The sequence below is a fragment of the Falco peregrinus genome, chromosome 2 (genome assembly GCF_023634155.1).
Source record: "Falco peregrinus isolate bFalPer1 chromosome 2, bFalPer1.pri, whole genome shotgun sequence".
In the NCBI taxonomy this organism is placed as follows: domain Eukaryota; kingdom Metazoa; phylum Chordata; class Aves; order Falconiformes; family Falconidae; genus Falco; species Falco peregrinus.
In genome coordinates, this window is record NC_073722.1 from 37,982,500 (window position 1) to 38,008,522 (window position 26,023).

Below are 26,023 nucleotides of genomic sequence, written 5' to 3' on the forward strand. Positions count from 1 at the left end.
CTGGGGGTGCTAGCTTCCCCCCCCACCTCCAAAACTGCTTATTGGGGTGCAAAGGAGTCAGGGGGGCTGCAGCCAGAGCCCCGGGGGGAAGGGGGGGGGGGGAATGTGCTGTGCTGGGGAGGGGTTACGGGAAGGGTTTGTGATGTGCAGGGAGGGTCCAGGGCTGAGGGGGTCAGGACTGCTGGCCATGGTGCCATACAGATACCCCCACCCCCCCAAGGGGGTGCTGAGCCCCACCCTGGCTACACGGTGTGGGGGGAGAAGTCCTCATCCTCGGCGGGGGGGCTGGTGCCCCCGGGCAACTGCGGGTGGGGGGCGTCGCGGGCCAGCAGCAGGGCGAAGCCTGGGCAGAGAGAGGGTTGGGGGCTGAGGCTGAGGGGGGGGGGGGGGGGGGGTGTCCTCGGCTGGTACGGGGGTGGGGGGAGGTCCATGGGGAGTCCAGGGATGGGGGGTTTTGGGGTGGGTCTCAGGGGAGATACGGGGGGGGGGGGGGGGGGTGTGTGTAACAATGGGGGGAAGCTGGAGGCAGGGGGGGTGGTAGAGGGATGAAGGAGTCTGGGGGCAACGGGGGTGGGGGGGGGGTATGGGGAGGGTTACCTGGCTTGGCTTTGTGCAGGGGCTCTGGCAGGAGAATGCTGTCTCTGGGCTCATCCCCCTGCAAGACAAGGGGGGCCCTGAATGGTGCCCACCACCCCAGCCGTGCCCATCCCCCCACCCAGAGACCCCCTCAGCCCCCCTGCTCTGTCCTGCCCCCCAGCCACGTCTCCCCTCCAGCCCCACCTGCCCAGCCCAATCTTACACCCCAGCACCAACCCCCTTGCCCCTGCACTGTACCTGGCCCAACCATGGCCCCCGCCCCAAAACCATCCTCCCCCAAGCCCCACGCCACCCCCAGCCAGTGCCATACCTCCCGCGGGGGGGTGTCCCGCTCCCAGGGGGCTGGCCAGCCCCCCGGCTCGTGGCCCCCGACGCTGTTGAGCCCCGAGTTGCCTCCAGCCAGCTGCTGCCCCCCAGGCCCTAGGGGAGAGGGGCAGCTGAGCCCCACGCCAGCCCAGTGCCTGGGCAGGGGTCTGGGGTGCGGGACACACCCCCACCCCACCACCCCCCAGACCCACACAGGGGTCCCAGCCACCCACCTGGCTGCGGTCCTGGGGCTGTCGAGCAGGAACGGGCTGGATGCTGTGGCGGGCTGGGGCTGCGCGGGGGGGTCCCGGCCCCTGGCATTGGGGCAGGTGCCAACCCGGGCAGGGGGGACCCCCCCTGGGGACTCAGGACCCCCTTGCCCAGCTCCACTGGCAGCCCCAGAGACCCCCATGCTGGGGGACTGGGGAGGGGGAAGGTGTCCAGGGGGGGCCCATCCTCATCCGGCGGTGGTGCGGGGGGGCTGGGAGGAGGCAGTGGCATGGCCTCCTCGGGGTCTGCGGGGGGCTTCCAGGGGGGGCTGCCGGGGGACCCCAGCCCGAGAGTACTGCAGGGGGGCAGGGACTCACAAGTGCTGTCAGAGGACTCCGACCCGGGGGGGACAGGGGGGCACCCCGTCCTGGGGGGACTAGCAGGGGTCAGGGTCCCTGGCCCAGGCCTGGTGGGGGGGGGCCCCAGCCCTGGCCAGGCTGGGGGGCCCGCAGGTGGTACAGGGAGGGGGGGGGGGCTGTCCCTATGGGGCTGGCCAGAGGGGGGGGGCCCGCCTCCACAGGGCTGGGGGGGCTCCCTGGGTTGGCACAGGGAGGGGTCCTTGTCCCTGTGGGGCTGGTGGCATGGAGGGGCCCTGCCTTGGCTGGGCTGAGGGGACTCCCTAGGGTGGCACAGGGAGGGGTCTCCCTCCCCATGGGGCTGCTGGGGGTCCCAGTGGTGGCACATTGAGGGGTCACTGTCCTCATGGGGCTGGGGGGGATCCCCGGGGTGGAACAGGGAGGGGTCCACATCCCCATGGGGGTGGGGGGGTCCCCAGTGGTGGCACAGGGAGGAGTCCCTGTCCCCATGGGTCTGCAGGGATGCCCTGTGGTGGCACAGGGAGGGGTTCCCCTCTCCGCGGGGCTGGTGGGGAGGGGAGGTGGGGGGCGGGGGGGGGGGGCGGGGGGGGTACAGCCCTGAATGCCCCGGGCTGAAGGGGTCCAGGCAAGGGTGGGGGGTCCGGCTGGCGGAAGATGAAGGCCGATTCCGTCAGGCTGCGCTGGTACCGCAGGAACGGCCGCCGGGCACCTGGGGTGTGGGGAAGGGTCAGCAGCCAGACGTGCCCACCCAGGAGGGGTGTCTGCAACCCCCACTCCCGGGCAGGCAGCACCCAGAGCCAGCACCATCGCCCCCCTCCATGGGGGCACCTACCAGGCCTGGTGCCAAGGTGGGGTGTGGGCAGTGGGGTGCCAGAGGTGGACCCTGAGCGCTCCCGCTGCCGGAAGAAATCCCGCGGGTTCTGCGAGCGCTGGGAGACCAGGACGGCCGCCTCCTGCTGGCACCCACAGACCCGTCAGTGGGGCCACAGCATGGCCATGCGGCATGGCCAGGGGCCCATGGCATCATGGCACAGCCACGTGGCACCGCAGCACAGCCAGGGGCATGCAACACGGCCGGTGGGGGCATGTGGCACCATGCCATGGCCATGTGGCACTTCGGTGCAGCCAGGGGCACGTGGCACCAAGGCACGGCCAGGGACACACAGCACAGCCAGGGGCACACAGCACAGGGACACAGCTGGGGGCACACGGGGCAGGACAGGGCACTCGGCCCCAGCACTCACAGCCGCCTTCTCAATGGACTCGCTGCGCCGGCCGCGGTCCCGCATGGCCTCCTCATACTCCCGCTGCTGCTGCTCCTGTGAGGACATGAATGGCCAACCCGTGGCCCCCCCAGATCCTCCAGCCCCCCCAAGACCAGCTGCCCCGCTCACCCATCGCGCCTTCTCCTTCCTCCGCTCCTCTGCCTCCAGCCGCGCCTGCTCCTTCCTGCGAGGGCAGGGAGCGTCAGGGGGGCACAGGGGACACGGTGGGCATGGGGGGCACTGGGGGCACGGGGAAAACCGTGGGGCACAGGAGCCTCAGTCCTGCTGTGGGTCTCTGTGCTCAGAGCCATGCAGGACAGGGGGCACAGGGCTGGGGAACCTGGGTGTGTGTGGGGCTGCAGGTCCCATCATGGCCATCTGTGGTCAACACGCCTGTGTGGGTGGGGGCACTGGAGGGGGGGGGGGACGGGTGTCCCACGACGCTGCCCTCACCGCTGCTCCTCGATCATCCGTTCCTTCTCCTTGAAGCGGAGCTCGCGTTCAGCTGCTTCACGCCTTTCCTCTTCCATCCGCTCCCGCTCCCAGCGCTTGCGCTCCTCCAGCACCCGCCGCCGCTCTTCCTCCTTGCGCTGCTCTTCCTCACGCTGCAGCCGCACCGCGCTCAGCACCGTGCTCGGCACCGGGACCCCTGCCAGGCTCAGCCCCGTGGCCCCGAGCCAGCAGCTGTGACCCTGGACCCAGGGATGCCCGTATGCCTGTTGGGGATGTAACCAGCCCCTGTGCCCCCCGTGCCCCCCAGCCTCACCTCAGCCTGGGCCCAGAAGGAGTCCCGCTTGGTCCGGTGGATCTCCAGCGCCGGGTTGGTCTTGCGGTAGTTGGTGCCCTGTGGGGACCCAGCTGGGGTCTCAGGGCAGGACCAGCCAGGACCCCCAGGATGGCATCAGGAAGGTGGGCAACAAACCCATCACCCTGTTGGGTGCCCTCCCAGCCAGACCCCCTGGGACCCCTCACTCACCACCAGCTCCTGGGCATCCGGGGGGGGCACCCTCCTGGCCAGGGCAGGGGCAGCGGTGGGGGCCAGCTGTGCCAGCGCTCGGCTCAGTCCCTCCTGTGTCACCTCCTCGACGCGGCGGGCACTCAGCACCACGCTGGCCTCCTGCCGCCGAGACAGGACGGCGTCATCCTCCCTGCCAAGCACCCACGGCCCCCCCCACTCTGCTCCCTCCCTGGATGGATCTGCAGCCTCCCCAGGGAATCCTGGCGTCATTCCCTCACACACGCTTGCCGCCTTCAGATGTGGGGCTGAATCCAGATGTGGGGGCCAGATCCAGATGCGGAGCTGGATCCCAGACATAGGACCCAGGCAGCTCCCCGGGGGGTGAGGCAAGGGCTGGGGGTGGGGGGCAGGATCCCACCAAGCCAGGGCAGGAATCCGGCGGGGTGGGGGCAGGGAGCTCAACCACAACCCTGGCTCGTCGGCCAAGGCTGGGAACTGGGAACGGCAGCGTCTGAGTCAGCAGAGCCAGGAATGCACCCGGCGCAGCAAGCAAAGGTCGGGGCTGGCTGGGATGGGGGGGATGGACATGAGGGGGCATGGGACTCAGTCCCCAGCCCTGGCCACACAAAGGGACAGGGACGGGGTCCCGCACCCCCCACACACACACTCACCCTGAAGAAGGCTCTGATGGTGGGCAGATGCCTGGCACACGCCTCTCGTTGGGACTCTGGCGCCTTCTCCCCAACCTGGCACCAGCACACACCACTTAGGCTGGCACCCTGTGCCACCTCCCTGTCTCCCAGGACCCCGGGGTAGGGGGTAGGGTGCTCAGAGCCCCCTGCCCCAACCCCTGCACTCACCCAGTTGATGAGGACGATGCGGTGAGTACCAGTGCCAGGGTCTTGGACACGGCACAGACCGTACATGATGCTGGTGGTGGAGAATTTTTCGGCCAGCTCATCCGGACCCCCGGCTACAAGGAGGCAGTGGTCAGGGGGTGTGTGGGCACAGTGGGACCCCCCAGTACTCCCCAGCCACGCCAGGGGGCTGGCAGCATCGCCCCCCGTTACCTCCAGAGTCCAGGAGTTTGAGGTCATGGTACTTCTCATAGGCGAAGACAGCCCTGGGGGGCAGAGGTGGGGTTGGGGTGGGGGGTGGGCAGCAGAGCAGCATGGGCAGCTGCCTTTGCCCCAGCAAGGTCACCTGCAGTAGGCGGCATGGCCACCCAGATGCTACTGGCCATGGCCAGCAGCAGCCACCAACCCGCCGTGAGCAGTGCTGGCCGGCAGGTGCCCCTCCCCGGGGCAGAGGGGTCGGTGGCAGCAGCTCTCCCAGGGGAGGGAGCCAGGGGCTGCCACAAGGAGAGCTTGGGGGCAACACAGGGGGAGGCAGCCTGGGGACTTGCCAGAGCCAGGGGTACCCCCTGTGCCCCCGCCCCCCGGCTCGGTGTTGTCTGCCTGGGCTGAATTTGTGGAAGTGCTGCTGGCAGCATCCGCCCCGGGGACAATGGGGCCGCGGGAAGCAGCACAGCGGCAAGGCCCCTCGGCCCAAGCCCCTCAGGGCGATGCTGCTGTCGCTCAGCACTGGGCTGGCACCTTGCGGGGTGCTGGGGACGCCCCTCCCCACCAGCCGGGCAGACCCTGACCCACAGGCCCCCCACCAGCCTTGTACTCCCCCTGCCTGCCCAGGGAGAGGGGAGCAGTCCTGGCCCCTGGCTGTGCCGGGACCCCCTGCCCTGGGCTGGGGGCAGCTCTGGGCCCAGGACCCCTCGCTGGCAGAGGCCCTGGCTGGGCATTCCCCAGCGGCCGTGCTGCCTCTTTGTCTCCGCATGGCTCCGATTACAGACACATGTGGCAGCACGCTGCGCTCCGCGCTGCCTGGGACTCGGCCCGGCTCTGGGAGTGTGTGCGCAGCATGGCACGACAGGACATGGCATGGCAGGACATGGCACGGCACGGCTCTGGGAGCACGTGTGCAGCATGGCGTGGCATGGCAGGACATGGCACGGCATGGCTCTGGGAGCACATGTGCAGCATGGCACGGCATGGCACAGCATGGCACGGCATGGCACGGCATGGCACGGCACGCTGGCAGCATGTGGCAGGAGCGGGTGCTGGAGGAAGGCCAGCCGAGCTCCGGTGCTGTGGCACGCCAGCCCATCAGTGGTCTCGGGGCAGTGGCTGGGTGGCATCAGGGCAAGGCCCACCATGCCACCACAGGGCTGCGGGGCAGCTATGGGGGCCAGTGACCCCCTGTGCTGGTGATGTCAGCCCAGCGGGTGAGGCCGCGCCGGCCAAGGCCACGGCACGAGGTCTGGGAGGGCGCCGGCTCCGGCCTGCGCCCATGGCACTGGTGCGGGACCGGCCCGGGACCCCCCGGCCCAGGGGCAGGGCAGGACACCGCGCTGCCCCGCGGTGCGGCCGGGCCGGGGGGGCGCTGCCGGGCCGGGCTCCCCGTGCCCCCCTGGGAGCCCCCGGCCCACGCGGCACCGGAGGCAGGGAGCGGCGCTCGGCTGCTGCCACCCGGCAGTGCCCCCCGGGCACACCCTGGCGCTCCCAGCCCGGCGGCGGCGGGACCGGCAGGGGCAGGGCGGGACCGGGCACCCGGTTCCCAGCGCGGCGCGACGGGCGGGGCTCAGCCCCGGCCCCCTCCGGCCCCGCACCCCCGGCCCCGCGGCCCGGCCGGGACCCCGTTGCGATCCAGCCTCCCCGCCCCGGCCCGGTGCTGCTGTCGGTGCCCCGTGTGTCTCAGACCGACTCCCGCCGCCCGCCCCGCCCGTGCCGCTGCCCGGTGTCCATGCTCCGTCCCCGTTCCCGCTCCCGGTACCCGGTACCCGATACTCGATGCCCGGTGCCCGTTCCCGCTCCCGCTCCCAGTGCCGGTGTCCGCTCCCGGCGCCCGTCCCCGCTCCCGGTGCCCGTCCCCGCTCCCGGTGCCCGTCCCGTCCCCAGCCTCACCAGTTGGTCCCGGCCCGGGGGTTGCCTACGTCCTCCTTGGCCGCCAGCAGCGCCAGCCGGTGCCGCTCCAGCCCCGGGGCCGCCATCCCGCGCCCGTCGCCGCTGCCCGCGGCCCCTGCGCCCGCCCCGCCCCGCCCCGCCCCACCGCCCACGGGCGGGACCGGCCGGCACCGGGCGGGGCAGCACCGGGAGCAGCCGGGGCGGGCGGCACCGGGCAGGGGTGCTGTGCGGGGTCCCGCACCAGGACATGGGTGCTGTGCAGGGTCCTACACCGGGCGTGGGTGCTGTACACAGTCCCACAGTGAGAAGTGGGTGCTGTGCAGGGGTCCACGCTGGGCCGTGGGTGCTGTGCAGGGCCCTGCACTCGGACAAGGGTGCAGGTCCCAGGGTCCCGCACCAGGACACGGGTGCTGTGCAGGGTCCCACACCAGGTGTGAGTGCTGCACAGGTCCCAGAGGAGCAGAGGGGCAGCGTGTGGGACTGCAGGTAAGGTGTGACACCCAGCTGTGGCAGGGCAGCAGGCAGGGCAGCAGGCAGGGCTGTACAGACAAGCCGGGGTGCAGGATGCTCAGCCCTGGGCTGGGGCTGGTGTGGGGGTCCCGTCTCCATCCCTGTCCCCATCCCGGCACAGCTGCACTGGCCTGCTCCCATGTTTGGTCACCGCTGCCCTCAAAGCCCCAGGGAGGGCAAACACTGCAGCTGGGAAACAGGGCTGTGGGGTGGGGCAGCCCCTGTCCACCTGCCCCCCCATCCCAGGCTCCACGTGCCACCAGGCCCCATGCGCCCAGCCTCCCAGCAAGGGGACCCGTCTGCTGTGGCCACCAACTCACCTTGGCCACCAGCCCATTATGGCCACCAATTCTGTGAGCCCCCACCTGCCGTGACACCCCCCCCCCCCCCCAGTGCCACTCTGGTGCCCTCCCGGGGAGCCCAGTGGAGGCTTGTGGGTGTTGGGGGCACCGGCAGTGCTGGTGGTGTTACTGGTATCACAGGTCTGTGCTGGAGCACCCTGATGTCACTGTCCTCACTTGTGTGTGCTGGTGCTGGTGGTTCATACTGGTGTTCACTGGTGTCACAGGTGAGAGGTGGGCGCTGGCTGTGCCGGGAGGCTGGTCTGCAGGGGTGAACAGTGTCACTGGTGGTGCTGGTGTCACTGGTGTTGCTGGTGCTGCTGGTGTCACTGGTGTTGCTGGTGTCAGTGGTGGTGTCAGTTTCACTGCTGTTGCTGCTGTTGCTGATGTTACTGGTGTCACCGGTGGTGCGGGTGTCACTAGTGTCGCTGGTGTCTCCGGTGCCGCTGCTGTCGCCGTTGTGGCCGCTGCTGCCGGTGCCCCGCCGCGGGTGGGCGGGGCGTGGTGATGGGGGCGCGTCCCGGCCCCCCCGCCCCCCCGAGGAGGGGGCGCGGCCCCGCGCGCCGGGGAAGGGGCGGTGGGAGGGGGGGGCGGGCGGTCACGTGGCCGCGGCGCCCCCTGGCGGCGCTCCTTTGTCCGCGCGCGGGCGGGGCGGCGGCGGGGCGGGGTGGCGGGGCGGGGCGTGGAGGGGCGGGGCGGGCGCGGATTGGCGGGATGGGCGGGGCGGGGCGGGTGGGGCGGGGCGGCGCGGCGGGGCGGGCGCGGATTGGCGGCGGGGCGGGGCGGGGCGGGGCGGGGCGGGCGGGGTAGCGGGCCCGGGCGGCGGCGCGGGCATGGGCGGGGGGCGGCGCTGAGCGCGGCCGCTCCGTGCGGGGCCGCTCCGTGCGGGGCCGCTGCCCGGGCCCGGTCGCCCGCCCGCGGGGCCGATGGACCTGGACGTGGACTACGAGCGCCCCAACGTCGAGACCATCAAGTGCGTGGTGGTGGGCGACAACGCGGTGGGGAAGACGCGGCTGATCTGCGCCCGCGCCTGCAACGCCACGCTCAGCCAGTACCAGCTGCTGGCCACGCACGTCCCCACCGTCTGGGCCATCGACCAGTACCGCGTCTGCCAGGAGGTGCGGGGCGCCGGGGGGGCGGCGGGCACTGGCAGGCGGCGCGGGGGGGCGGCGCCGGGGGCCGGGGCCGGGGCCGTGACGGCGGCGCTCCCTGTCCGGACAGGTGCTGGAGCGCTCCCGGGATGTGGTGGACGAGGTCAGCGTCTCCCTGCGCCTCTGGGACACCTTCGGGGACCACCACAAGGATCGGCGCTTCGCCTATGGCAGGTGGGACCGCGGGTGCCCTGAGCCGCACCACCAGCACCCCAATCCCTGCCACTAGTACCTCAACCCCTGCCACCGGCACTCCGACCCCTGCCTGCAGCACCCCGACCAGCCACTGGCACCCCAACCCCTGCCATTGGCACCCCAACCTGGCACCCTGACCCCCACCACTGGCACCCCAGTCCCTGACACCAGCACCCCAACCTAGCACCCTGTCCCCCCAGCCCTGCTCCTGCCCTGTCTGTCCAAGGGCACGTGGGGCCGAAGGGGCCCCCTGGGCTCCTGCCAGTGCCCAGAGGGCAGCTCTGGCACCCCAAACCCTCGGGGGCTGGGAGTGCCCCCACCTCCCGGCTTTGGGTGCCCCGGGGGCACCGTGGCCCCAGCTGGGGCAGCAGTGGGGCTGTGCACCCTGACAACTGGGCAGGGAACCCTGGGTGCTTGCAGCTTCCCCGGGGGGCAGCTGGCACCAGCTTCCCCAGGGCTGCCTTTCTGGGGAGGGGGGTGGCCCTGGAGTGCCAGGACCCTTCCCTTGGGGGTGCTGGCCTGGCAGCGGGGGATGCCTCTGGGCCATGGCCAAGCAGTCACCAGCCCCCCGGCCCCGCCACACTGTAAACACCACCCTTCCCGTGGCTGCTGGCACGTCCAGGCTCTTATCGGCCGCCGCACCGTGCCAGCACGGCTCGGCACTCTCTAATCTCCCCTCTGCACTGCCCCAGGGTCAGGGGCCAGAGGCCGGGATGGCCCCACGGGGTGGGGGCACCCCTGGCCAGGGGATATGGGGGGCTGCCCCAAGGTGCTCGGTGCTGCCAGCCGTGCTGGGTCTGCCGGCTCCGACCCCTGGGGTGGTGGATGCCGGGTCCTGCCTCGGGCCAGCATCACCCCTGGGTGAGTGGTGACTCCCATGCTGGCCAGGGGCCCGCGGGAGGCAGCGGGTGGCGTCTATCTTGGTCCCTGACATGGGCCTGGCTCCAAGCGGGCCTCCTGGTCACATCTTGGCAAGGCGCAGACTAAAAACAAACCAGGTCTGGGGCCACGTGGCTGCTCCCGGCCGCCTTATAAGGCCCCGGGAACCGCAGGGACCTGGGCGCTGCTGGCACCTTCCGCGTGTCCCCTGTCACCTTGCCTGGGGAGGCTCCCCCGAGCCACTGGCAGAGCTGGCGTGGGGCTGGGACAACGGTGGCAGCCTGACAGCCCCATGCCAGGGTGGCCAGGCAGGGTTGGTCCCTGCAGCCCTGCCCATGCCAGGGGCTGGCTCATGCTCCGGCACTGGCCTGGTTGCACTCCATGGGCCCCTCCTTGCACCCACCTGTGCTCAGCTGCTGCCCCAGTGCTCTGCTGCGGGGTTCAGGGGCCAGGGCAAACCCTGTGCTGTGCCGTGCCAGCGCTGTGCCAGACCCAAGCTGGGCTGGCCCTTGGCTTGGCTGACCATGGTGACCCAGAGCTGGGTGTCCTTGGCTTCCTCCTTGGTCTTGGGGGGCTCCCAGGGGCCATGGGACAGAGCCTTGCCAGGGCAGGCGGGGGTTCCCAGGCTGGGGGTGGCTGTCTCCAGCGATGCCTGGTCCCCCTGGGCAGGGATGGGATCTCTGTGGCATTCCTCGAGCAAAGCAGGGTGCAGGGGTGGCCAGGGGATACAGAGGTGACAGGGGGTTGTTATTGGGGCAGGGCTGCCTTCACCTTCCTCCTCCTTGTGGCCACAGGTCAGATGTGGTCGTGCTGTGCTTTTCGCTGGCAAACCCCAACTCCCTGCGCCATGTGAAGACGATGTGGTACCCTGAGATCAAGCACTTCTGCCCCCGCACGCCCATCGTGCTGGTGGGGTGCCAGCTGGACCTGCGCTATGCCGACCTGGAGGCTGTCAACCGGGCCCGCCGCCCCTTGGCCAAGTGAGACTGCCATGCTGGGCGGGCAGGGGGTGGCTGGGGGCCAGGCTCTTCCGCACGTGGTGACGCAGCCCCACTCTGTCCCCCCCAGGCCCATCAAGCCCACGGACATCCTGCCACCGGAGCGGGGCCATGAGGTGGCCAAGGAGCTGGGGGTGCCCTACTACGAGACCAGTGTGGTGGCCCAGTTTGGCATCAAGGACGTCTTCGATAACGCCATCCGTGCCGCTCTCATCTCCCGCCGGCACCTCCAGTTCTGGAAGTCCCACCTGAAGAAAATGCAGCGGCCACTGCTGCAGGCCCCCTTCCTGCCCCCTAAGCCCCCGCCACCCGTCATCCAGGTCCCCGACCCGCCGGCCAGCCGCAGCTGGGGCCCTGCTGCCCTCTTCTGCACCCCACTCTGTGCCGACGTTGTCTTCCAGCTGCAAGGCGGACAGCAGGTCTTTGCCCACCGGGTCTACCTGGCTACCTCCTGCTCCAAGTTCTATGACCTCTTCACCCTGGAGGGGCCACGGGGGGCGGGAAAGGAGCCTGCTGTCCGCACGAAGAGCCTGGACGGGGAGCGGGGGGTCCTGGCTGTGGGGGCGCACGCCCCGCTGCGGACTTCGCAGAGTGATGATGCGCTGCGGCCAGCAGCAGGGGACGGCGGGGGCGCCAAGTGGTGGCAGTGGCCGTGACCTGTCGGCGTGGGGCCGCGGCTTCATCAGCATGCACTGGGAGCTGGTGGCCGACCCAGTGGCAGGGCGAGAGAAGCGGATGGCAGTGGTGTGCATGGACCGGCGGGTGCAGGCAGAGCCCTTCCGCGCCGTGCTGGAGTACCTCTACACGGGGCGGCTGGACCAGGCGCGTGGGGACCTGATGCAGGTGGCCACCATTGCCGAGCTGCTAGAGGTCTTTGACCTGCGCATGATGGTGGCCAACGTGCTCAACAAGGAGAGCTTCATGAACCAGGAGATCACCAAGGCCTTCCATGTCCGCCGTGCCAACCGCATCAAGGAGTGCCTGGGGAAGGGGGGTCTTTGCAGGTGGGGGGGGGGTCCCTGGCCAGCGGGAGCAGAGGGAGGGCCACCAGGGCTGCCCTGGCTGGGGACATCATCCAGCTCCTTCCCCTCTGGCTGGGTGTCCTGGCTCCTACAGTGCCCTGCCTGGGCCCAGGGCTCCCAGCCAGCCTGATCCCCCTCCTTCTGCCGTGAATGCTGTGGTCTGGGGGTCCTGGAGCCCTCGTCCCTTCCCCGTGCCATCCCCAGCACATGTGGCAGTACCACGCTCCCTGTGCTGGGTCAGCCATGGTGGGGGCTGCAAGCAGTGCCCAGAGCGTGTGTCCCTGGGCCAGCCGTGGCAGGGGCTGAGGTGGCTGGGGGCTGGCTGTCCCTGTACTGATGCTGTCCCCTTGCCATCCAGATGTGGTTTTCCACGTGGATGATGGGGCTGTGCCGGCGCACAAGCCCCTGCTCATTGCCGGCTGCGACTGGATGATGGCCATGTTCCGGGGGGCTTTCCGGGAGAGCTACGCTGCTGAGGTGAGGGGCCGCGAGGGATGGTGATGGTGGGAGGGGTGTCCCCACTGGCTCTGCCACAAGGAGGATGGGCATCTCTTGGCAGCATCGGCTCGCTGAGGACTGGGGGTTGGCTTGGACCCCCTGACCCTGGCACGTGCGAGTCCTGCTTTCCCTCTTGTTAGAGAGAAAGCAGGGGTCTGTGCCAGGGCGGCGGGGGGGGCGGTGCCAGGGCAGGTGCTGCTGGCAGCGGCTCTGCATGCCGGGCCCCCCCAGACCCCCTGTCCCACAGGTCTCCCTGCCCGGCACCAACTGCGCCTGCCTGCGCGCCGTCCTTGACTTCCTCTACACCGGCGTCTTCACCCCCACGCCTGACCTGGACGCCATGGAGCTCCTCATCCTCACCAACCGCCTCTGCCTGCCCCGGCTGCAGGCGCTCACAGGTGAGGCCCAGGCACCCCTGCCCCCCCCCCCCAGCCCCCTGCCGGCCCCCGCTGATGTCAGCTGCCAATATTACGGTGCTGCAGGGACAGGGATCGATGTGTCCCCAGTGCGTCATTAATGGGGTCCTTATGTAAGAGCCGGATGAGCCCATACCCCCAGGGCACAGCCCGGCTGCTGGGGCGCATGTCCCGGCACACGTGCTCTCCCCGGTGCTGACGGTTGTCCCCCTGTCCCCCCCCAGAGCAGTACGCCGTGGATGAGCTGCTGCGAGCCTTCATGCAGCGGGTGGAGATCGACGAGCAGGTCATCATCTACCTGGAGATGACGCAGGTATGTGGTGAGGCGGCTGCGCTGCAAGCCCTGCAGCTCTTGGGGGTGGGGTGGGGACCGTGGGGTGCGGGCAGCTGCCTGCACCGTGCACCCTGCTCAGCTTGCCCCTGCCCGCAGTTCCACAATGCCCGGCAGCTGGCCGCCTGGTGCCTGCACTACATCTGCACCAACTACAACAGCGTCTGCCGCCGCTTCCCCCGTGAGATGAAGTTCATGTCCGCAGGTAGGGCGCGGGGGGCCGAGGGCAGCGTGGGGGGCCGTGCCGCGCTCTGACCGCGGTGCCCCGGCCCTGCAGAGAACCAGGCGCACTTTGAGCGGCACCGCTGGCCGCGCCGTGTGGTACCTGAAGGAGGAGGACCTGTACCTGCGCTCCAAGAAGGAGCGGGAGCGGGAGGAGCAGCTGCAGCGCAAGCAGCACACCCGCAGCAAGTGGTGCTTCTGGCGGCCCTCACCCCACGTCTCCTGAGCCGGGGGACAAGGCTGGGCCAGGGGCTGCCCGCTCAGCCCCTCACCCTGCCGAGGGCTGCCTACCCCGGCCACTGCCTGTTTACACCCCCCACCCTGGCTGTTTACAGGCGGTGGGCCACGGCCCGGCCCCCCCACCGTCCCACCGTGCCTTTCCCCCGGCGCGGGAGCCATCCCGGCAGGGCCCCCCGGCCCCGGCCGACGCTGGTGCTACCTCTGATCGAGCAGTATTGCGGGGCTGGGGGCAGGCGGGGAGTGGGGGTCTGCCGGCCTCCCGTGCGCCCCCCTCCCGTGCCAGGTGCTCCCCCGGGCAGGGCTCGCTGGTGCTGTATTTTCCCCCTCCCCCGACAGAGGCGGGGGACCAAGCTGTGAGCGGGGCAGGTGGGTGGGGTGGTGGGCATGGGGCTCCTGGGGGTCCCTGGGTGCTTGTGTGGCTGTAAGAGCCGCTCCTGCCTGGGGGGAGGGCGGCCTGGCCCCCCCAGCTCATCTCTGTGCCTTGGACGTGCCCCTGTGGGGCCATGGGCTGTGTCCCTGCGGCAGGGGCCATCGTCCCCGGCCCGGGTGTCCCGGGGCCAAACTGCACAACCGTTTTTACACTTTTTTACCCTCACCCCATGAGCACACTGGCCCTTGGGCCCCCCTGCCCCCAGGGCCCCCCCCAGCATGGTGAGCAGGGCTGCCAATGCCTCTCAGCATCGGCTGTTTTAACCTTTAATAAAATCTTTTGTAACGGGCCTGGATTCTGCGCTCCCCACCCAGTGCTCAGCCATCGCCCACCCGGCCCCTCGACCCACTGCCCAGGAAGGAGCAACACGGGGTAGGGGGCTTCATTTAGGTGCATTTATCATGGGTAGGGGGTACACACCACATGGGGAACAGAAGCATGGGGTCCTGACCCACAGTGGGGAGGAGATGGCATGTGCGGTGGGACTGACCCCTGTCTGGGGCGGGGGGGCTCACAGGTGGTGTGTGTTTGGGGAGAACAGATGACTGGGAAATTGGGGGGTGTCTCTGCCCCATAGCTTAGGGCTGGGCAGCACAGGGAGAGCTGGATCCCCAGCTCCGGCATGGCAGGAGGGACTGGGGGCTGCAGGGGGGTCTCTCCCCCCCTTCCAGGGCCTGTCCTGGGTTGAGCTGGCTCCGCAGCGCCCTGGGAGCGGAGCCAGAGGCTGAGCTGGTCCCTGGGGCTGTGTCAGCTCCCGCGGCCGGGACGGGAGAGCTGGGGCAGGGCAGCCCCCGGGGGGCCAGGGCAGGGCCCAGGGCATGTCCTGGCGCAGCATCTGCCCCCCACTTCCCACACAGGCTGGTTAGGTCAGGGCCAAAGCCAGCAGGGTGGGGCAAGGGTGAGAACGGAGCAGGGGGACAGCACAGTGGCTGCGCTGGGGGGGGGACACGACTGTCCCTGGGGGGCCCTGGCAGACAGCGCGGTGCAGCTGCCTCTGCCTCTTCCAGCCCTGGAGCACAGCTGCAGCCCTGCACATCTGGCCAGCGGCCATGGGGATGGAAGTGCCGTGGGGATGGAAGGTGCCACGGGGACCTGCGCGTCCCCATGTCTCCCTGGGGAGGGGCAGCAGCTCCTCTCCCCTCCCGGGTAACGGTGCTGCCCCAGGGGAGGGCGGCCCCGCAGGTGCTGCACCCACGAGGCGCCATCGCCCCGGCTGGGAACAGCTCCCGAGGCTCTCCCGGCCGGAGCAGCGTGTCACACAGGTTTGCCCTGAATCCTCTCCCGTCTGCACCAAAGCTGCGGCTGGGAAAAGGGGAGCTGGTTCTGCTCCCTGCCCTGCTGGCCCGCCTACCCTGCAGGAAGGGCTGGGGGGGCCAGTGGGAGGGCAGCCCCCTGCTCACGGACCCACTCGGGGGCCTGCATAGCTGGAGCCGCTCCAGACCATGTTCCCGGCACATGGCCATGCCACGCTGAGGGCAGGTTCACTTTGGGAGCGAGGGGATCCTGGCTCAGCTGCACCTCTGCACAGATTTGCACCCCTGTGCCGCTGCTGCCCGGGCCCCATGGAGCAGAAGTGGGGGGTCTGCGATGCACTCCCCTTTGCCAACAGTGCTGCAGTGCAGCTGCACCGCAGTGCCAGGGTAGCCCAGTGCTCCCTGCCCTGGACAGACCCCGCAGCTCGCAGCCTACGTGCGGCCGTAGCGGAAGATCTCGCTCAGGTCGTAGCCGGTCACGGCAAAAGAGTTTCCCTCGGGGTCGCAGAAGCGGACGCCACAGACCTGCGTGTCAGTCACACACTCGCCGTGGCAGTGCTCCACCTGCAAGTGGGGAGAGGAGCCGAAACGTGGCACAGCCACAGCCCAAGGACCTGCCTCAGGCCCCTGCCCACCTGCAGAGCCATCCTCTCGGGGTGACAGACAAGGACCGTGGGCATGTGGGCAGGCCAGTGGGCCGTGGCTTGAGCTTGCCCTTTCAGGAGCTCAAGAACCATATCCCCGTCAGACAGAGCAGCCTTCCCGGCTTGTACCTCTGCCAGTCTAGGACAGAACTGGGGATCGCAGCAGGGGACAGAAGACAGCCATGCTATCCCATGCTGCTCAGGCTGGGCCTGGCGGGGCTTCCACTGAGCCCTTCTCTGTGGTCATGGTGCCTTACCAGAGGCTGAGGACAGAGGACAGAGCAGCGTCTGTGCTGTGGCCCCACAGGGCAGCGATGCCTTGGAGCACCACCAGCCTGCCCCAGGCTCCCCACTGAGGGCTGCTGCTGCACAGACTCACCTCCACATCGTCTGTGTCCGGGTTCCTGCTGAGCTTCCAAACATGAACAAAGGAGTCCTCTGCACCCGACAACAGCTGCAAAGGGAGCGGGACAGAGGCCATGGGGACTGGGAGGCCAGAGGGATGCCATGGAGGTGGCAATGCCGTGTGCTGGGGCAAGGAAGCAGCTCCTGCCTGACCATCCGCAGGCTGCCACACTCCAGGCTGGTGGGCTGCTGGGGTGGGATGCCCCAGCACAGCCAGCCATACCTTTCCAGTCTGTGGTGCCAGGTCCAGTGCGTAGATCCAACGAGCGTGAGCATTGACCTCAGCGCGCAGGAGACCAGTTGTTGCCTCGTACAGCCGAATCTGCCCGTTTCCGTAGCCAGCAGCCACGATCCCGTTCCACAGCTTCACGGAGGAGCAGGTGCAGCTGGGCACAGGGACACGTCTCACCTCCTCCCCTCCTGGCTGCAGACCCACATGCCGGGGGCTGGTGCTGGGTGTCCCCCTCCTGCCACCCTCCCATCCCTTGCGAGACACCAACACGGTCTGGCCGGGGATGTCTGCCACCGCGCACTCACAGGACCCCACTGCGTGGCTCCACCTGCCCCTCAGGATTACCCAAAGGCCGGGATTTTGCTAAGCAGGGCAAACTCCTCTCCTGTGCTCCAGACGCAGAGGGTCCCAGCGTCATCGGCGGTCACCAGGTCACCAGCCCCATCCTGTGAAGCAGAGGTGGGTCAGCGTCCGCCCTGGCGCCGCTTGCGGGGTAGCCAGCTCTGCTGTTGGCAGCAAGCAGCTGACTCACGCCAGGCAGAAAGTTCTTGCTGCCCCAGTTGCCTGCACCACCGAAGCTGCTGCACAGCAAAGCCAGAGCCTGCAGCAGAACAAGCTTAAAGTTTAACAGCTCATAGAAACTGCTGACACCTTTTGTGAACGAGCAAGGCTTGGCTGGGATCACACACGGGCATTTCAGTTTAAACATGTTTGTGTTTAGCAACACTAATTACACATAGGATAAATTTCTAGGAAGAATTGCTGCATCTCCTCCCTCTGTGCCTGAGTCTCAACACCTCACCTTACAGGAACCTGGGATTTCACATGCCAGGCCCCGTCTCTCACTCACAAGCCTTTAACAAACCACAGTGAAAGTCCAAGAGAGCCACGTTAGAGGACAGTCACTGCAGAGAGAGGTAGATGACAGAACAGCTTTCACATAAACGAGCTCCATATCCAGGCTAATTGGGAACCAGTTCTAGGCAATTAATTGTTCAGGGGAGTCCCAAACGCAGAGAAAGTTAAATGTAACTAATTAAAGTATAGGAAAGTGTCCTCGTTGGGAAGGAGTCAGCCAATAATGAGGAATCCAATTAGTGTGTCTGCAGAGATGTCAGCCAGACTGGGCTGAATTGCAGGAAGCCCCATCCCGGTCCCAGACTGTGCTCTGTAATCAGGTGAAGTTATTTCATCTGCCACAAGACAGGTCACTGGTCCCGCTTACACCTTGGGTCGGTTATCTCCCTCCGCTGGCAAGGGGGAAAGGCTCATCCCTCCAGCCAGCACACAGGCACGGCTTTGCCCTCGGCTTCTTCACACCCCACCACCCAGCCTGGGGAGGACAAGCAGGGTCCTGTCCCAGCAGCCAGTCCCCCGGGATGGCTCCGGAGCCATGGGTAGGACATGTCCTGTGCCCTCCTCTCGCCACACTCCCGCAGGGAGGCTCTGCTGTAGTAACTCGCCGCTCTAATGGCGAGAGCGTTAGTTTTCGCGTGGGTTTATTCGTGGCCAGTTTTGCCCATTTGCTCTTGTACCACAGCCAGCCTTAGCTCCAACAGCTCTGCTGTGTGCCAGCACTCAGCCCAATGGATCGTGGAATACTCTGGGCTGGCAATGAGCCATGCTCCCACAGCCATGCTGCTGCATGTGCGGTGGGATCGGCTCCTTCACTGTCTTTGTTGCCCCTCTCTGTGCCAGCATTTGCTCTCCCAGAGCCTGGGTGACCGGGCCTGAGATTCCATCAGCTGAGAAATGTGCAGAGACTGAGGTGCTGAGGCAGAGATCAGCTGAAGGCCAATGGAAATGGGGATGGTGGGATAATGGATGGAATAGCTGCTCCTAGCTGCCCAGGCAGCAAAGGGAACAGCCCTGGCATATTACAGTGTACATTTTAAACTACATTTGGCTCCGGTTTGCCTCATCTTGAGAGGCTGCGCTAAGCCATGGCAGGATGGCTCACAGGCTCCTGGGAGCAGGGCCGAGGAAGTAGCCATCCCAAGCCACCTCCTCCCTGAGATTTATCCCACCTGGATAGGGGAGATGCCCCTCGTGCAGAGGCAGCCACAAAAGCTAGCAACCCTGGTGAAGGAGATGGCAGAGCCACCTGCTCCCCTGCACCGTGGAGAGTGGCTGGCTTGGGGCACCTCTGCCACACCACAGCCTCCCCATGGTTTGCCCGCAACAGAGGTTGGGCTGGCCCCAGAGAGCACCGGCTCCCAGGGTGACTGGCTGCACTCCAGGATTGGCTCAGCCATGGCCTGGGTAAACCTCAGTTCCCAGAGCCAGCACCTCTGAGATGTCCCCGTGGGGCTGAGGGAACAGCTGGAGCCCCCACCACCCTCCCCCAAGCAGCAGGGACCCCACCAGCTGCTGACAGCTGACCCCACACATACCGGCGCCTGACCCAGCTCTGCTGCAATGTCAGTGATGGCATCACAGTGCCGCTCCAGGACCTCGCTCACCATGATGTTCGTCCCTTTGGGAGGGATGTCAAACACCAGCACCAGCCCAGAGGACGTTCCTGCGGGTGGGCCGGAGGAGGCATCAGCAGGGACTTGTCACACCCTGAGCCTCCAGCTGGGCTCCTTGCTCCCCCCGAGCCCTGCGGCCTCTGCAGGGCGGCTCCGTACTGATGCCACTCGCCAACCTGCCCCTCTGTTCGGCACAGTCGCTCCCACAGAGACACTGCAGGGCCAACCCAGCCCCATCGGCTGACCTCACGTCGCCACAGCATCCCTGAGCCCCAGCACCACCCTCCCCTCCCATCCGGCCCCAAACTCCCCAGCCTGGCTCACCCACACAGATGAAGCGTCCGCCAGCTGCAGCAATCCCTCGAGCAAACACTGCTTGTGCTGAAGGGAAACCAAGAGCCGGTCACGACCTGTGGCAGCTCCCAGAAATAGGGAGACCAGCACAGCGGTGTGAGGCACCAGGGGCCTGTTTTGAGTGTCACTTTTAGGACAAGACCCACAGCTGCCATGCTGGGTGCTTCCAAGCCCCTTTCCAACCCCCCCAGGCCCCTGCTGAGCCAGGACAGAGAAGTCAGGGTGACGCTATGATCTTGTCCAGACCCTTCTGCAAGACTGCTGTGTCGGATGTCCTGGCTCAGTCCCAGCCGAGACTGGGAGCAAGGCTGCTGGGGTCTCTAGGCCAGGAGGAACTGGGCTGCGCTACAGGAGTCACAGGCATCCAGGGAAGAAGAGTGGGCAGAGGGGCTGTGGGCTTCCCGCTGCACTCCCACCGGGATTTACCTGGAGGATGCTCTGTGACATCCAGCGCGTGCCAATAAACCATGATGGAGCCATCGGACTCGTACATCTGGAGACAGAGCAACGGGGTGAGGCCCAAGAGACTGGGGAAGTTTCTCTCAGGGCTTCAGGCTCAACCACTGCCCCTAGACAGCTCTCTGGGTGTGCAGCAGGACCTTCAGAAGGTTCCCCTGTGCACCCAGGAGCCCAGCTGTCCACACAAGCTCATCCTCCCAGTGTCATGACTTTGCTCCTCACCCTCCCCAGGAAACTGCCTCACCTGGATCCCTTTCTGAGAGGTCAGCACCAGCAGGACCCGTGATGGCAGGACACACCAAGCAGCCTGGAAAGAAAGGCAGCTCAGCAGGAGGCCGGGGAAGGGAAAGACAGGCCAAAAGCCCTCCCCACCTTCCAGGGGAGGGACAGTCTGCAGCTGACCAGAGACATGCATGTTTCTGGCTCCTGTCATGGGAGATGGGTTCCTACCATCCTCTGGGACCCCCCAAGGTCTCACAAACCTGCCCAGGATGCTCCTTCCCTCTCCCCTTCCCCATAATTAGGACACTGCAGGCTCCTGCTTCTGCCCAAGTAGTTCTACAGCCACATGCGCTCAGCTGGGAAGACCCTTCTTCACCACTCCGTAGTACCACTGTCTCCTCCCCGCACTCGGCAGATGGCCTGTTTGGGCCTAGTGGTCAGTGGGTCCCATGTACCTGGCTTAGAGAAGGTCGGCATTTAAGCACAGACCTCTGCTAGGGCTGAGACACCCTGCCAAGTGAGCATTGTCCTCATTGGGGCACAGAAGGTAAAAGCAGAGACCAAGAGACGATGTCACAGCAAACCCCAGGCACTCCTTGTCACACTGCACTACCCCGTCCTGTTCCCACCAGCCCTGGTGAACCCTGGTGCTGGCAGCACCACACTCCTTCCACCTTCACATAGCCGTCCCTCCCTGGCATCTCCTCCACAGCCACACTGGGAGCCGCTTATTGGTTTAGTGGTTACTCCGCCTCCAACTTTGGAAGCAGCGGGCACTCCTTATGGTCCAGGTCAGGGAACCTGCTTTCTGCTGCTGCATGTCACAGCCCTCCCAGTGATGGGTCTGCTGGAGGGCTGGAAGTGAGAAGGTGGCAGATAATGGGCCGGTGAGCTTGCTCTCCCCGCTGGAGGATCTGCCAAGCAGGGCCTGAGCTGTACGACCCCGTGGCCCAAGCAGGGGTTCGGGCACGCTGCCTGTACCTGGGTGAGGAGGGATGTGCTGACGGTCATGCCGCCCTCCTTTGCCTGCAGCTGGCGGTGGGAGAAGCCGAGCCCATCGGCAGTGACCATGCTAAGGCTGGGGCCGTGCACGGTGCTGAAGCAGGTGAGCTGCCTGCCAGGCAGGGGCAGCACGCTCAGGTTGTTGTATAGGGCCGCGCTGCTGCTCTTCAGCTGGATGCTCTTCTCCTTGCGGTACATCCTGCAGGGCCGGGGCAGATCTGGGCACTGGCCATGCACTTCACTGCCGGCCTCCCGCTGCCCTCCCTGAGCCACCACTGCCGCGGCGCCCTCCCTGTACCCCTGCCAGGCCCTTCCGGCCCTCGGCTCTGCCCTGGCCCTGGGCTCACCCCCCGGCCCTGGGGTCCCCCGCCTCGGCTCTGGGGCTCCCCCTGCCCTCGGCCCTGGGTCCCCAGCCCTAGGATCCCCTCCCGACCTTGGGATCCCCTTTCAAGCCCTAGGCTGCCCTCTCCTTAGCCTTGGGTTCCCCTCACCTCGGCCCCGGTATCCCCCCCTCCTCGGCACGGGGTCCCCAACCCTGGCATCCTCCTTCCGGCCCTGGGATCCCTCTCCCCAGCCCTGCGATCCCCCCTCCCGGCCCTGGGATCCCCCCTCAGCCCTGAGATCCCCCCCACCCTTGTCCTGGGCTTCCCCCGGCCCCGGGATTCCCCTCCAGCCCTGGGCCTCCCCGGTCCCCGCCGTGCCCGGCACGGGAAGCTGACCCGCTGGTCGCCGCAGCCATGGAGACGGCGGCGCGGCGTGATGACGCAGGCGGCGCGCAGAGGGGCGTCACGGTGCACGGGGGGCGGGGCCAGCGTTGCCGTGGAAACCGGGACGCTTCGCGCCTCGCGGCCGGGCGGCGGGATGGTGGTGCGGCCGGGGGCTGAGGTGAGCGGGGGGGTTGCGGGTGTTGGGGTGTGCTCGTACTGAGGGGCGCTGGGGGTGCTGGGGGGTACTGGGGATACTGGGCAGTGCCGGGGAGTACTGGGGTGTACTAGGGTGAGCTGGGGTGCATTGGGGTATGCTGGGGATATTGGGGAGTGCTGGGGGGTACTGGGGTGTATTAGGGTGTGCTGGGGTGTATTGAGCTGTATTAGGGTGTACTGGGACGTACTGGGGCCATGCTGGGGTGTACTGGGGTGCATTGGGGTGAGTTGGAATGAGGTGGTTTATACTAAGGCATGGTGGGGCGGGTTGGGGTGTACTGGGGTATATTAGGGTGAGCTGGGGTGACTTAGGGTGATTTGGGATGCACTGGGGCGTGTTGGGGTACGCTGGGAAGGTCTGGGATGCACTGGGGTGTATCAGGGTGTGCTGGGAAGAGCTGGGGTACACGGAGGTGCTGTGGGGAGCACCAGGACGCCATGTTAGAGCCGCCGCCGCCATGGGGCAGGGCACGGAGGCTCCCCCTGCTCCCCCATACCCGGTGTCACTGCTGAGGGCCTGGGGCAGCAGGGACCCCTGGGCCGCGAGCGAGGGGGGTCTCATCTCTGGGCCCTCTCAAGCTGAGGGGCACCGCAGGCTGCTTCCATCCTGGGAACCGTGTGGCCTGGCACGGTCCTGCTGCGGGTGCCCCCGCACCCTATGGAGAGGGCTGTCGTGTCTCATGCAGAAAATGACCCCCCGGGAGCGGGCGGCCGCCCCCAAGTCACGTGGGGAGAAGTCCCGGCCGCCCACCGTGGCCGCTGCCCGAGCCGCTGCTGGCCCTGGGCGCCTGCCTGAGGCCGAATGGCTCTACCTGCTCGGGGCCCGGCGGGCAGACAGGGACGTCGGGGACATCATCGCGGAGCTCATGGGCCGCCTGCTGGACGAGTGCTCCAAAGCCCACGCGGCTCAGCAGGTGGGTGTGCTGGGGGGGTGCTGGGTGCCCAGGGTGAGTGTGGGTCCCTCAGAGCCCCCACTCGGGGGGCGTGGGGCTCAGGCTGGCTCTGCCCGCAGTGCGTGCCCTTTGCCGTGGGCCAGGCACGGGATGCCCTCCTGCATGCTGTCCAGTGGCGCTTCCTGATGCGGGATGAGGGGGACACGGGTCACGAGAGGGATGGCATCTGGCAGGAGGATGAGGAGCCTGAGCCCTGCACCGTGGACTCCTGGGCACAGGGCTCTGTCCCTGTCCTGCACGCCCACCACTCGCTGGGCGAGGGAAAGGTGAGATGTGTCCTGAGCCTGCTGTGGCCACGAGCAAGCCCCACAGGGATGGGCTGAACCTGGGCTGCTCTGGGGCCAGGGGACACCTGCTGAGCCGCTGGGGAGCTCTGGCTCGTTTGTCGGGTCTGCCTGGTGGGTGTTTAGTTGTTGTCAGCATGGTTCCCTGCGTCATGGTGCTGGGTGCTGAACTGCCAGCACCCACACAGCTCCCGCACAACAAGGGGGCTGGGGCTGCACCCTCTGCCAGTGCTGCTGGGTCAGGGGAGGCAGCACCGATGACACCTGTAGGGCACCCCAGCATCCCAGCCCATGCCAGGTCCCCCTTTGCCCTCTCCCACGCAGGTCTCTGGTGCAAGGGCTGCATGCGAGCATGGAAGGCAGGACCCCTCTCCAGCACCCAACACTGGATCTCCCCCCATGCAGCCACTCTGTCCTGGCCAGGTCCCCAGTGCTTGTGCCATCCTGCCTGTGCCTGTGCCGTGCCACCTGGAGCCGCCGCAGGACAAGGCAGCCGTCAGTTCCCAACCCCCCAAGGGAAAACCTCCCCGTGCGTGGCCTCTGCCTCGGCCAGCCCCTCTGGCCAGGCCACCAGCCCCCTGCCCACCCTCCGGCCTGGCCAAGACCCCAGGGCAGCTGGAGCCAGGATGGTGTCTGCTGCAGTCACCCCACAGGGACACAGTGGGGAGCAGCGTCATGAGGGCCAGCAGCCACACATCACCATTGTCACGTCCCTCCTGCACCAGCCTGGTAACAATCTGGCCAGGGAGGCCCCTGCACAGCACAGGGGTGAAGCAAGAGGGGTCTGGCACCATGCTAGGGGTCCACAGGCTGGGCCCTGGCAGCCGGCCTGAGCACTGGATCAAGCCCCAGGTGGAGGTGCTGGACCTGGACCTGGGTGCAGAGGCCAAGCTGCCTGCATGTCCCTGCGGTGGTGGCTGGCACAGCCAGGCACTGGAGCTGGGCAGCTTGCAGCTGCCCTGGGGGCTGGCCACCGTGGGACGGGGATGGCTCCAGCTGCTCCCCCCAGGGTCCCCACAGCCCCCGGGCCCTGTGCCCCGACAGCTTGGCTCCTTGCTGGACCCTGCTTGGCTGGCCCCTGGTGTGACCGTCCGATGGGGTGGCAGTGTGATACACAGGGTCTGCATCCCTGCACACGGTGAGGAGGAGGATGAGGATGGTGATGAGATGGGGGAGGCCAAGTGGGACCTGAGACCCATCTGCCCCACCTTGCCCTTCCCAGCCATTGTGGCCGAGCAGGTCATGGGTGATGGTGAGTGCTGAAGGCAGCACCTCACCACCTGGGGCCCATGAGCAGCGTGGCGGGTGCACCCCTGGCTCAGAGCCCCCACCTGGCTCCCTGCCATGTCCCTCGAATTTCCTGTGAACCGGCCCCATGCCTCACCACAGCCCCAGCATGAGGGTGCAGCCAGGCCGGCTCCCCCCACGCTCCTGATGTGCTGTGTCTCCGCTTTGGTGGTGCAGCCACTGCCCCGGGCAGGAGCAGCGGTGCTGCAGGGGGCTAGTGGTGCTCCATGAGCTCCCTCCCCATCCTCCTCCTCACACCCCAGGGAGCGGACCTGCCTGCTTAACCCCCGATCCTGGAGCTCCTGGTCTGGGAAACAGGCTCCAGCAGCTCCAGGGCTGGGTGCTGCGGCTGGGTGCTTGAGCTCCAGGAGACACCCCCCCTGTCCCAGGTGGGCTCCTTGCCCACAGCTTTCGGCACGTTTCCACTGGACCCAGCATCCCTGCAGGTTACCACTGCAAGCACTGGGCTGGCGTAGAGCAGGGCACCAACGCAGTGCCACAGGCTCTCCTGGCTGTCAGCGAGGCCGGGAGCTCGGTGCCTTTTGCAAGTTCTGCTAAAGAAAACAGAATTAAATAAAGAAGTTTCTATTGCTCAGCTCTTGTCCTGTGCTGAGGACCAGCACCACGGACTCCTGCACTGGAGCAGGGGCTAGGAGCCTGGCTACAGCAGCCCGGGGGCTGCCAGCCCTCCAGCACACACCACACAGCCACCTACCATCTGCTTTTCAGCTTGTAGCCACATGCAGCCTGTACCCTGTGGCTCATTTGCCACCAAATGAGAAATGAGAGGGGCTTCAGGGGGTGAAGCACCCGTGTGGCCTTACTGCACAAGCACTCCCTGGGGTTTGCCCCTGCCCCGTGTCCCCAGGCTGTGGTGCTGGCCCAGGTCCCTGCCTGCGGGGGCACAGCTGCCTCCCAGCCACTCGTCCTGCACAGCCGGTGTCTCTGGTTGTGGCCCAGGTGGGTGGCCCCGGCTCCACTCCCTGCACCCAAAGCCATCGGGGCTGGCAGGGCTGAGCCACCACAGGGCTGTTTGCCAGCTCCAGCAGCGCTCTGGCTGCACAAGCACCCCAGTTTTTTCTATAAGAACTGGTTTTTGGCTGTGATGTTGTGTGATGATGCTTAGGGATGGCTCAGCTGGGGCTGGAGCACAGCACCGGGAAACACTGGAGGCTTTCGAGGCCAGAATGGCTAGGGAGCAGCAGCCGCATGGGGCTGGTGGTTCTCCGAGGCTGCGGGGGGCCCCAGGAGAGCTGGATCTGTTGCTGGGCTGAGCTGCCAGAACCCCCAGAAGGGGCTGGCTGGGAAGGGCCGTGCCTGTGTCCCCAGGCTGTGGGAGGACAGGGACTTTGAGTCAGGGCTGCTCCAGTGGGATGGGGTGGGCAGGGTCTGCCTGAACCCCCACCCCGCCATGGTGCAGCCTCCTGTCTCCCCACGTGCACCAGGCACAGCCCAGCACCTTGGGGTCCCTCACTGGGGCTGTCCCCTGAGCCCCTCCAGCAAGACCCTGCTGCCACGGGATTGTGGTTCTAGCCATGGCTCATGGCCAAGTGTCCCTGCATGGCAGGATGGGGACCTTGGGACCTCTGCCCTCCTCACAGAGGACAAGCCCAGCAAGCCATGCTCCTGCC

At 67.6% G+C, this 26,023-nt stretch overlaps 4 protein-coding genes across 4 annotated transcripts; 2 read left to right on the forward strand and 2 right to left on the reverse strand.

Moving 5' to 3' along the window:
• Positions 1-15: 15 nt before the first annotated feature.
• Positions 16-6,783, reverse strand: LOC114012744 (drebrin-like). Its single transcript, XM_055797459.1, is given in 15 exon segments — positions 16-343; positions 598-655; positions 908-1,017; positions 1,137-1,866; positions 1,868-2,199; positions 2,323-2,443; positions 2,735-2,809; positions 2,885-2,939; positions 3,209-3,360; positions 3,522-3,599; positions 3,732-3,872; positions 4,385-4,459; positions 4,574-4,686; positions 4,784-4,836; positions 6,671-6,783. Coding segments are annotated over 15 exon segments (2,280 nt in total). The 5' UTR covers positions 6,757-6,783; the 3' UTR covers positions 16-242.
• A 1,561-nt stretch (positions 6,784-8,344) lies between these two features.
• Positions 8,345-13,596, forward strand: LOC101924848 (rho-related BTB domain-containing protein 2). Its single transcript, XM_055797229.1, is given in 11 exon segments — positions 8,345-8,639; positions 8,743-8,846; positions 10,541-10,726; positions 10,815-11,358; positions 11,360-11,738; positions 12,125-12,243; positions 12,512-12,662; positions 12,905-12,993; positions 13,111-13,216; positions 13,289-13,323; positions 13,325-13,596. Coding segments are annotated over 11 exon segments (2,040 nt in total). The 5' UTR covers positions 8,345-8,447; the 3' UTR covers positions 13,460-13,596.
• A 389-nt stretch (positions 13,597-13,985) lies between these two features.
• WDR54 (WD repeat domain 54) lies at positions 13,986-21,713 on the reverse strand. Its single transcript, XM_055797228.1, has 10 exons — positions 21,665-21,713; positions 20,925-21,144; positions 19,966-20,028; positions 19,689-19,755; positions 19,233-19,289; positions 18,831-18,958; positions 16,783-16,883; positions 16,429-16,591; positions 16,180-16,254; positions 13,986-15,720 (listed from the first exon to the last, which is right to left on the reverse strand). Exons 1-10 carry the CDS (start codon positions 21,682-21,684, stop codon positions 15,589-15,591), a joined length of 1,026 nt encoding a protein of 341 aa, XP_055653203.1. The 5' UTR covers positions 21,685-21,713; the 3' UTR covers positions 13,986-15,588.
• Positions 21,705-24,787, forward strand: C2H2orf81 (chromosome 2 C2orf81 homolog). The gene is made up of 4 exons (XM_055794104.1): positions 21,705-21,830; positions 22,555-22,782; positions 22,881-23,087; positions 23,430-24,787. The coding sequence occupies exons 1-4, from the start codon at positions 21,705-21,707 to the stop codon at positions 24,366-24,368; spliced, it is 1,500 nt and encodes a 499-aa protein (XP_055650079.1). The 3' UTR covers positions 24,369-24,787.
• The last annotated feature ends 1,236 nt before the right edge of the window (positions 24,788-26,023 follow it).

Excerpts from the sequence above, each read along its gene's own strand:
- WDR54 (XM_055797228.1), bottom strand. The coding sequence starts at position 21,684 with ATGGCTGCGGCGACCAGCGG. Across the intron at positions 19,290-19,688 it reads TGTCACAGAGCATCCTCCAG|CACAAGCAGTGTTTGCTCGA; the intron begins GTAAATCCCGGT and ends GTTTCCCTTCAG. Across the intron at positions 16,884-18,830 it reads CAGAGCTGGGTCAGGCGCCG|GATGGGGCTGGTGACCTGGT; the intron begins GTATGTGTGGGG and ends TCTGCTTCACAG.
- C2H2orf81 (XM_055794104.1), top strand. The coding sequence starts at position 21,705 with ATGACGCAGGCGGCGCGCAGAGGGGCGTCACGGTGCACGGGGGGCGGG. Across the intron at positions 22,783-22,880 it reads AAGCCCACGCGGCTCAGCAG|TGCGTGCCCTTTGCCGTGGG; the intron begins GTGGGTGTGCTG and ends CTCTGCCCGCAG. Across the intron at positions 23,088-23,429 it reads ACTCGCTGGGCGAGGGAAAG|GTCTCTGGTGCAAGGGCTGC; the intron begins GTGAGATGTGTC and ends TCTCCCACGCAG.